Here is an 11,000-nt window from a genome sequence, read left to right on the forward strand (position 1 = left end):
CTATCAGGCGAAGCGGGTGGAAACAGGGAGTTGTAGTTTTTATGATAACAATGCGCGGTGGGTGATTCCGGAAGGGAATAGCCACGCAAGGAATACAGAACGCAAAAATAAAATCTGGATCACGAAAACCTATTCAAATTTATTTTTTCATTAATGCGATTTTTGGAGATTTGTAAAATATCACAGTGGACGTATTAAGAATTATCTTGGGCGGGGGAAACCAAGGTCGGTTATAATTCCTCCCGAAAGGATAATTTGTTGTCATTGTAAAGTAAGACGGTGAGATGTACAGCTGATCGTTCAGCAGCGGCTGGGAATAATGTAACATTATGTATCCTTTCCGCAGGGTTCCAATCCTGGGCCCATGTTCCAAATGACGTCAACGCCCATCAGCCCGCCATCTTTATTGCAGGCAGATAGGGCGCAGATAGGGCGCCCAGGGTTGCCTTTGGCTTCACCTACAAGATGCCAGTCTCATGCAGCGCGCTTGATTGCAAGAACCGCTTCAAGAAAGGAAGTGGCATAACTTTCCACAGGTACGCGGCGAGAGAGCTCGAATGCTGTTTGTCGGGGTGTCGATTCATGCCGAGGCCTTTTTAAAATTGCTCTGATGGAATCCATCCATGTCTCCAAGAGATGTCGAAACGGGGAACTGGTTGCTGGTTTAGAAAAGAAGACATAAAGTGCGGGAGTAACTCAACGGGTCAAGCAGCATCCATGGAGAACATGTAGAGGTGATGTTTCGAGTCATGACCATTCTCCATGTTCTCAGAGATGCTGCATGTCCCATTGAATTACTTCTGCACTTTGTGTGTTTATTTTGTAAACCAGCATTTGCAGTTCCTTGCCCCCCCCCCCCCTCCCGCTTAATGCCCTTGTCCGTGACCCGATGTAGTGTGGTTGGGGAAGTCCAGGCTGCGATTGTAATCCTGCATCTCGAAGAAAAGCAAGGTCCAAGATCCCTCTAAAGTGAACTCTGTAATCATATGGTGTTGCTATATAGTTTCACGCATTTCGTTGGATATTTTGTATTTATTTTTAAATTGGCGTGTTGGGATTCTAATTAATCGTACTTCTATAGTTTAGACAAACGCAGATACTTTTATTATCCGAAAGCTCGCAGCTTGAACATCCCTCTTATTTCCCTTTCCACTATCTCACCGTAATCGGGTGGATGACGCAAGGGAGCAAGAAGAGTCAAGTGTTTTATTGTCATCTCGAAAGGGAACAATAGAAATCTTAAGCATTGCAGCATAAGAGGTTTATAAGCACAATACTAAATAGTTAATGTAATAAAGATGGTGCTGCTTTTTTCAGACAGCGCCTCTCATAGATCTCTTCGATGATGGGAGGTCGGTACCTGTAACGGACCGGGCATTGTTTACTTCCGTTTGTAATCTCCTTCGTTCCTGGGCATTTGATTTGCTGAACCAGGCCATGATGCAACTAATCAATATGCTCTTTACCGTACACTTGTAAGAAGTTTAAGAGAGTAATTATTCAATACTGAATGTCCTCAATCTTCTAAGGACGTAGAGAGATTGATGGGCTTTCTTTTTGATTACATTAATGTGCTGTGTCCAGGACAGAACTTCAGAGATATGCACCTTGGGAATAGTGGCACTTTGGTAAGTTGTTCACTCTCCACCACTGAAATGTTAATGAAGACGGGCTTGTGGATCCTTTTCCTGCTAAAAATGTAATGGTTCTGAAATGTAGAAGACTCTTATGGAAGGGTTTTGATATGTGAATGTCCATGAAGACAAATTCTATTTTGAGAAGATATGGAGGGAACTGTTTTCTTCATTCTATTCATTATTGCAGTGGTATGGTTCAAAACAAAATTACTCTTCCAACAAATTATTGCAATCATGCAGGAGAACTATCTGAGGTAACTCTGATTCTAATTGCAATTGATAAACATTACATTATCTTGGCATGTGTTAAGATTTTAAAGCTAGATACAATAAAATTAAATTGGAGATGGCCTATCTAAAGGGCTGCTCATATATGGTTTTCAATGTTTACATTCATATTTGAAGACCCACAGATGTGTAATGATTGATAGTAAGTGTTTTGTGATTTGTATTTCACTGTGCTAATAACATCCTTGGACTGCCTTGATTGATTGTTTGAAAGATACAGCGTGGAAACAGGCCCTTTGGCCCACTGAGTCCATGCTGACCATCAACGTGATCACTCATAAGTGACATCTGGGCAGTATAAGGAAATTGCTGGCAAACTGCTGTACAGAGAATTGCAGAGCAGATAAACATAACAACTTGGATCAACACAAACCTGAGCATTCAGTTTCAGTAAGGCATATTCATCTCATTTACCAATGGTTGTCTTGACGTAGATTTCCTATTTCAAGACCTGACCTCATGGCAAAATGGTTAAAAGCCGTAGCACGAGGAAACTGGGTGCCATCACCGAGAGCAACACTCTGCAGTAATCACTTCATTAAGGAATGCTTTGAAGAACGGAATGATAGAAGGCATTTAAAGTTTTCCTCTGTACCAACCATATTTCCACCACCTAAAAATAAGGTATTGTGTCTGTTCTTTATTTGATATATGATTTTTGGTAATGTTGATTAAGTTTAAATTTTCAATGTAATTAAATTGAAAATATGTAATTTGTTGGCTGGCTGAACATATATAGAACATAGAACAAAACAACCCAGAAACAGGCACTTTAGCCCACAATGTTCGGGCCAAACATATTCCCAGGTTAAACTAATCTCCTCTGCCTTCACGTGATCTTTATCACTCCATTCGCTGCATATCCACATGCCTATCTAAAAGCATCTTAAATGCCACTATCATATCTGACTCCACCACCACCCCTGGCAGCATGTTCCAATCGTCCACTGCTCTTTCTGTAAAATAAAACGTATCCGCTCATGTCCTCTAAATTTTGCCCCTCGCACTATACTTGCATTAAAATCAAAATGTAATTTAAAAAAAAAGTTATTTATGATAGAATTGACCTAAGTAACAAACTCTTGCATCAAAAAGTTGCCCTTAATTGCATTGTCATTAACTACTGGTGTGCCAAAAAAACAATTCAGATAAATTATAGGACTCTTACAGTCTCTTACCATATGTCCCTTTTCCAAACATCCAAAACAGATTCCCTTCTCTTTCAAGAAATCCATCTTGTCTTCATATTCTTTCATCTTGAATCTTCGACACCATCTTATGGTGTGACCAACTTAGAAACATAGAAATTAGGTGCAGGAGTAGGCCATTCGGCCCTTCGAGCCTGCACCGCCATTCAATATGATCATGGCTGATCATCCAACTCAGTATCCTGTCCCTGCCTTCTCTCCATACCCCCTGATCCCTTTAGCCACAAGGGCCACATCCCTCTTAAATATAGCCAATGAACTGGCCTCAATTACCCTCTGTGGCAGAGAGTTCCAGAGATTCACCACTCTCTGTGTGAAAAAAGTTTTCTCATCTCGGTTTTAAAGGATTTCCCCCTTATCTTTAAACTGTGACCCCTTGTCCTGGACTTCCCCAACATCGGGAACAATCTTCCTGCATCTAGCCTGTCCAACCCCTTAAGAATTTTGTAAGTTTCTATAAGATCCCCTCTCAATCTCCTAAATTCTAGAGAGTATAAACCAAGTCTATCCAGTCTTTCTTCATAAGACAGTCCTGACATCCCAGGAATCAGTCTGGTGAACCTTCTCTGCACTCCCTCTATGGCAATAATGTCCTTCCTCAGATTTGGAGACCAAAACTGTACGCAATACTCCAGGTGTGGTCTCACCAAGACCCTGTACAACTGCAGTAGAACCTCCCTGCTCCTATACTCAAATCCTTTTGCTATGAAAGCTAACATACCATTCGCTTTCTTCACTGCCTGCTGCACCTGCATGCCTACTTTCAATGACTGGTGTACCATGACACCCAGGTCTCGCTGCATCTCCCCTTTTCCTAATCGGCCACCATTTAGATAATAGTCTGCTTTCCTGTTTTTGCCACCAAAATGGATAACCTCACATTTATCCACATTATACTGCATCTGCCAAACATTTGCCCACTCACCCAGCCTATCCAAGTCACCTTGCAGTCTCCTAGCATCCTCCTCACAGCTAACACTGCCCCTCAGCTTAGTGTCATCCGCAAACTTGGAGATATTGCCTTCAATTCCCTCATCCAGATCATTAATATATATTGTAAATAGCTGGGGTCCCAGCACTGAGCCTTGTGGTGCCCCACTAGTCACTGCCCGCCATTCTGAAAAGGACCCGTTTACTCCTACTCTTTGCTTCCTGTTTGCCAGCCAGTTCTCTATCCACATCAATACTGAACCCCCAATGCCGTGTGCTTTAAGTTTGTATACTAATCTCTTATGTGGGACCTTGTCGAAAGCCTTCTTGAAGTCTAGATACACCGCATCCACTGGTTCTCCCCTATCCACGCTACTAGTTACATCCTCGAAAAATTCTATAAGATTCGTCAGACATGATTTACCTTTCATAAATCCATGCTGATTTTGTCCAATGATTTCACCACTTTCCAAATGTGCTGCTATCCCATCTTTAATAACTGACTAGCAGTTTCCCCACTACCGATGTTAGACTAACTGGTCTGTAATTCCCCGTTTTCTCTCTCCCTCCCTTCTTAAAAAGTGGGGTTACGTTTGCTACCCGCCAATCCTCAGGAACTACTCCAGAATCTAAAGAGTTTTGAAAGATTATTACTAATGCATCCACTATTTCTACAGCTACTTCCTTAAGCACTCTGGGATGCAGCCTATCTGGCCCTGGGGATTTATCGGCCTTTAATCCATTCAATTTACCCAACAACACTTCCCGACTAACCTGGATTTCACTCAATTCCTCCAACTCCTTTGACCCGCGGTACCCCGCTATTTCCGGCAGATTATTTATGTCTTCCTTAGTGAAGACGGAACCAAAGTAGTTATTCAATTGGTCCGCCATATCCTTGTTCCCCATGATCAACTCACCTGTTTCTGACTGCAAGGGACCTACATTTGTTTGAACTAATCTCTTTCTTTTCACATATCTATAAAAACTTTTGCAGTCAGTTTTTATGTTCCCTGCCAGTTTTCTTTCATAATCTATTTTTCCTTTCCTAATTAAGCCCTTTGTCCTCCTCTGCTGGTCACTGAATTTCTCCCAGTCCTCTGGTATGCTGCTTTTTCTGGCTAATTTGTACGCATCATCCTTCGCTTTGATACTATCCCTGATTTCCCTTGTTATCCACGGATGTACTACCTTCCCTGATTTATTCTTTTGCCAAACTGGGATGAACAATTTTTATAGTTCATCCATGCAGTCTTTAAATGTCTTCCATTGCATATCCACCGTCAACCCTTTTAGAATTAATTGCCAGTCAATCTTGGCCAATTCACATCTCATACCCTCAAAGTTACCTTTCTTTAAGTTCAGAACCATTGTTTCTGAATTAACAATGTCACTCTCCATCCTAATGAAGAACTCAACCATATTATGGTCACTCTTGCCCAAGGGGGCACGTACAACAAAACTGCTAACTAACCCTTCCTCATTACTCAATACCCAGTCTAAAATAGCCTGCTCTCTCGTTGGTTCCTCTACATGTTGATTTAGATAACTATCCCGCATACATTCCAAGAAATCCTCTTCCTCAGCTCCCCTGCCAATTTGATTCACCCAATCTATATGTAGATTGAAGTCACCCATTATAACTGTTTTGCCTTTGTCGCACGCATTTCTAATTTCCTGTTTGATACCATCTCCAACTTCACTACTACTGTTAGGTGGCCTGTACACAACACCCACCAGCGTTTTCTGCCCCTTAGTGTTTCGCAGCTCTACCCATACCGATTCCACATCCTCCAAACTAATGTCCTTCCTTTCCATTGCGTTAATCTCCTCTCTAACCAGCAACGCTACCCCACCTCCTTTTCCTTTCTGTCTATCCCTCCTGAATATTGAATATCCCTGGATGTTCAGCTCCCAGCCTTTGTCACCCTGGAGCCATGTCTCCGTGATCCCAACTACATCATAATCATTAATGGCTATCTGCACGTTCAACTCATCCACCTTATTACGAATACTCCTTGCATTGAGACACAAAGCCTTCAGGCTTGTTTTTACAATGCTCTTACCCCTTATACAATTATGTTGAAAAGTGGCCCTTTTTGATTTTTTCCCTGGTTTTGTCTGCCTGCCACTTTTACTTTTCACCTTGCTACCTATTGCTTCTACCCTCATTTTACACCCCCTGCCTCTCTGCTCTTGTACCCATCCCCCTGCCACATTAGTTTAAATCCTCCCCGACAGCACTAGCAAACACTCCCCCAAGGACATTGGTTCCATTCCAGCCCAGGTGCAGACCATCCTATTTGTACTGGTCCCACCTCCCCCAGAACTGGTTCCAATGCCCTAAAAATTTTAATCCCTCCCCCTTGCACCATTTTTCAAGCCACGTATTCATCTGCAATATCCTCCTATTTCTACTCTGACTGGCCCGTGGTACTGGTAGTAATCCAGAGATTATTACCTTTGAGGTCCTACTTTTAAGTTTATCTCCTAGCTCCCTAAATTCATCTTGTAGGACCTCATCCCTTTTTTTACCTATATCGTTGGTGCCAATATGCACCACGACAACTGGCTGTTCACCCTCCCCCTCCAGAATGTTCTGCAGCCGTTCAGTGACATCCCTGACCCTTGAACCAGGGAGGCAACATACCATCCTGGAGTCTCGTTTGCGGCCGCAGAAACGCCTATCTATTCCCCTGACAATTGAATCCCCTATAACTATTGCCCTTCTAGTCTTTTTCCCCCCCTCATGTGCCGCAGAGCCACCCATGGTGCCATGAACTTGGCTGCTGCTGCATTCCCCTGATGAGCCATCTCCCTCAACAGTATCCAACTTCATCGCATAATAAACAAAATGTTATATATGATATATTTTATGGGAATGCTGAATTGCTAAAATCTAATTTGCTGTAGAAGCAAAAAATATGAAAAAGAGAGATGGCTCTTTTAAATGATCCTGAGGTTTGAATTTAAAGATGAAGTGAAGATGCAGTGAAGGTCGGGTTTGTTAATACTTTCACAATGATCATTCTGAATGCACTTGAAATTTTGCACGCAAGGTACATTTGGAGAGCTTACTTTGTCTCAAAGCTGGAACGATTGAATTTTTCTTTTCAAATTGACAATTCAAACATTTTCGCTAATTTGCAGTTTACAGGCCCCAGAAAGTCCTATAAAGCGAAGACTTATGTTGGACACCACAAGGAATCTTCAGAGGTGGAGATGTCAGTCTTGCAAGCTCATGAAACATTACGTCAACCAGGCGAGCCAACTAAAGTAAAAGATGAACCGTCTGAATTAACCACTGACACTCTAAACTCGGGGCGATTAGCTCAACTGGCTGCAGCAGCTGTCTTGAATTTGGCAGAATTCACTCAAGTAATAGAAGTGCCCTTAAAACCTGAAGCAGAGTCTTCAGAAGTTCTCGCAGTCTTTAACTGCAGAGTGCAAACTGAAACACCTGCAACAGAGGACAAGATGGAATCTGTTCCAGATGGATTAATCATAGGTCGTTTAGAGGAAGAATCTCAAGATTCAGCTGCAGCTCTGTGTTCGGATACCCTCCATTGGACAGCCAATGTATTATCAAGGCCTGAAGTACAATCGGATACATGTACCACACTTGTGGGTTCGATGGATGTATCTGCGGATGTTTTGCCATGTTTATTTACATCATCTGCAGAGCCAGTATCTGACAGATCAACAATATCAGAGGGAACAACTTGGATATCTACAGAAGTACTTATCCCTGAAACACAGACTCATCTGTCCACCCCTGTTCAGCCATCAGAAGAATTGCAGTGTTCTTCTGAGACTGTGCTTTCTTCTCGGTATGATCAAGATTTGACGGGAATGACATTTCCTCAGGATCACAGTTATTTCATGAATCCTTGTCCAGATATCATCAGGAGAACTTTAGAAAAGAAGCTTGCTTGGGAAAGGAAGAAGAACGAAGAACAGCGGCAAAGGTTCAGAGTACTTCAACAAAAACTGAAGAGAAAAGAGCAGAAAATTGACAGCCTTACCAAAATTATCAACGAGCTGAGGGAAAATAAGTCTGGTGATCTGTGGAACAGTAATATATTGTAATAAACGAGGAAAAGCTTTGTGAATCTGCTGACTAGTTGCAGAAAAATGTATGTTTTTATTGGAGGACAAACGAGTGAAATTTTCTAGCTTAATTTCTTTAATGAGTGAGTTTGATGTATTTCAGCAAGATTAAATCAAAATAGATTCCGAAGTTGGGGTTAGTGCATTTATGTTTCAGCAGGTTGTTTTGAAATAAAATGGAAGGCGCAGGGTAATTCTGCTGCCAAGGCTGGATTGTCCTCTTACAAATAGTGTCTCAAGACGTTTCATAAAATACTAATTCAATGAATTGTACAACCTGGTTTTCAGAAATGCTTCTCAACTGGCTGGATAGGTGAGGGGGTGAGAGTCGTACTGTCTACTTCATTTTGGAATGGATTGGATCCATAGGGCACTTTTCAAACTTGCATTGAGTGTATTTGTATGTTAAGAGTGTAGTCATTCATATTAGTGTTGGAAACGTCTAAATTATAATGGATTACACATTGTCATAACTCCACTGGTTATGAGAAAGGAATAGTTTGGCCAGAATTGTTCTGTGGCAACTGGTCTCGGGTTGTATCTAATTTTTTTCATTAAAAATTATTATTAATGTTTCAACCCTAATACCAAAATAGCCTCTTCTTTGTTTAATCTGCACTTTTGCACTAAGTATAAAGGTATAACACTTTATTTTTTGCGCTACCTGTTTTACTTTGTTACTGGCTTGATTGTACTTGTGAAATATAATTAGATTGAACTGTAACCATTTCACTGTATCTCGGTACATGTGACAATATTAAACCAATACCAATAATAACAGCACCAGTAAAACTTACTCATAAACTTCAGTAAATCATAAATAAAATACCAGCATGTTACTGTTGATGTTCTCATTGGGCTTAGGATAGTTCTTCAATTTAAGGAGGAAAATAACAAGTTAAACATTTGTTTAAAAAGCTTCCCGAGATTGCCTTTTCTCTGTAGGCCAATTCAAAAATTTCCAATTTTTATATCAGTTGTCTTAGAAACATAGAAAATAGGTGCAGGAGTAGGCCATTCGGCCCTTTGAGCCTGCACCGCCATTCAATATGATCATGGCTGATCATCCAACTCAGTATCCCGTACCAGCCTTCTCTCCATACCCCCTGATCCCCTTAGCCACAAGGGCCACAGTTAACTCCCTCTTAAATATAGCCAATGAACTGGCCTCAACTACCTTCTGTTGAAGAGAATTCCAGAGATTCACCACTCTGTGTGAAAAATGTTTTTCTCATCTCGGTCCTAAAAGACTTCCCCCTTATCCTTAAACTGTGACCCCTTGTTCTGAACTTCCCCAACATCGGGAACAATCTTCCTGCATCTAGCCTGTCCAACCCCTTAAGAATTTTGTAAGTTTCTATAAGATCCCCCCCCCCCCCCCCCCCCCCAATCTTCTAAATTCTAGCGAGCACATGCCGAGTCTATCCAGTCTTTCTTCATATGAAAGTCTTCTTTTGCTAACTCCTTACAGTGTGCCCTACTTAATTTTTAATTTTGAGTTCCAGGATTTTTTGCAAAAATATTCAATTTGGTCTATCTATGTCAGTCCCCTTAACAATCTTGAACTTCAATCACCTTTTCAAAGAAAAAAGTAACTTAAAAAAAAAATCTTACAATGACTTGTATTGTCTTCACTTCTCAGACCTGTACATCTTCAAGAGTAATAAAACCTTTCCTGCTATTACAAGGGAAAGATATGGTTGGATTCGATCTGGACATCATTCTTGAAAAGATATCTCAGTGCAATATGTAAAGGAGTAATAATGACTGTTTATGTTATCATCTACTGTACGGTGAAGTACAGCTTCCTTTAAATCCGGAATGTCATGCTGCGGGTTTAACATGTACGTTGCCTAGTAAGGAATTGTCAGTGGTAGTGATGGAATTCCAAAAATATATCAATGTTGTTTCCACATAGAAGTTGGAAACATGATATTTGTTTCATATTCTTGCATGCTATCTGTAAAGGTCATAAGTGATAGGAGCAGAATTAGGCAATCCGGCCCATCAAATCTACTCCATTCAATCATGGCTGATCTATCTCTCCCCCCTAACCCCATTCTCCTGCCTTCTCCCCATAACCGCTCACCTGTACTAATCAAGAATTTATCTCTGCCTTAAAAATATCCATTGACTTGGACTCCACAGCCTTCTGTGGCAAATATTTCCACAGATTCACCACCCTCTGACTAAAGAAATTCCTCCTCATCTCCTTCCTAAAGGAATGTCCTTTAATTCTGAAACTATGACCTCTAATCCTAGACTCTCCCACTAGTGGAAGCATCCTCTCCACATCCACTCTATCCAAGCCTTTCACTATTTGATACATTTCAAAGAGGTCCCCCCTCATTCTTCTGAACTCCAGCAATTACAGGCCCAGTGCTGTCAAACATTCATCATATGTTAACGCACTCATTCCTGAGATCATTCTTGTAAACCTCCTCTGGACCCTCTCCAGGGCCAGCACATCCTTCCTCAAATATGGTGCCCAAAATCGCTCACAATACTCAAAATGTGGCCTGACCAGCGCCTTTAAAGGTTTTACAGAGGGTAGTTGAGGCCAGTTCATTGGCTATATTTAAGAGGGAGTTAGATGTGGCCCTTGTGGCTAAGGGGATCAGAGGGTATGGAGAGAAGGCAGGTACGGGATACTGAGTTGGATGATCAGCCATGATCATATTGAATGGCGGTGCAGGCTCGAAGGGCCGAATGGCCTACTCCTGCACCTAATTTCTATGTTTCTATGTTTCTATGTAAATCACTGGAATATTCAGAATTGGAGCCATTATCTGAACCATTAGGCTATCCAGATTTATCACTCCAGTTT

The 11,000-nt window shown here is 41.4% G+C and overlaps 1 protein-coding gene across 5 annotated transcripts; it reads left to right on the top strand.

Moving 5' to 3' along the window:
- The first annotated feature begins 33 nt into the window (after positions 1-33).
- On the top strand, positions 34-8,758 carry LOC116979630 (THAP domain-containing protein 5-like). 5 transcript variants are annotated; one of them, XR_004413754.1, is made up of 5 exons: positions 34-225; positions 347-536; positions 2,360-2,549; positions 7,214-8,356; positions 8,391-8,758. XR_004413754.1 is itself a non-coding variant. In XM_033031260.1 (3 exons), the coding sequence occupies exons 1-3, from the start codon at positions 466-468 to the stop codon at positions 8,150-8,152; spliced, it is 1,200 nt and encodes a 399-aa protein (XP_032887151.1). In that variant the 5' UTR covers positions 41-465; the 3' UTR covers positions 8,153-8,758. The 5 variants fall into 5 exon arrangements, 1 of the variants encoding a protein (XP_032887151.1); XR_004413756.1 differs by adding an exon at positions 1,585-1,628 and having other exon boundaries at positions 41-536; XR_004413755.1 differs by having other exon boundaries at positions 41-536; positions 2,140-2,549.
- The last annotated feature ends 2,242 nt before the right edge of the window (positions 8,759-11,000 follow it).

This window comes from Amblyraja radiata, chromosome 13 (genome assembly GCF_010909765.2).
Source record: "Amblyraja radiata isolate CabotCenter1 chromosome 13, sAmbRad1.1.pri, whole genome shotgun sequence".
NCBI classification, from domain to species: Eukaryota; Metazoa; Chordata; class Chondrichthyes; order Rajiformes; family Rajidae; genus Amblyraja; species Amblyraja radiata.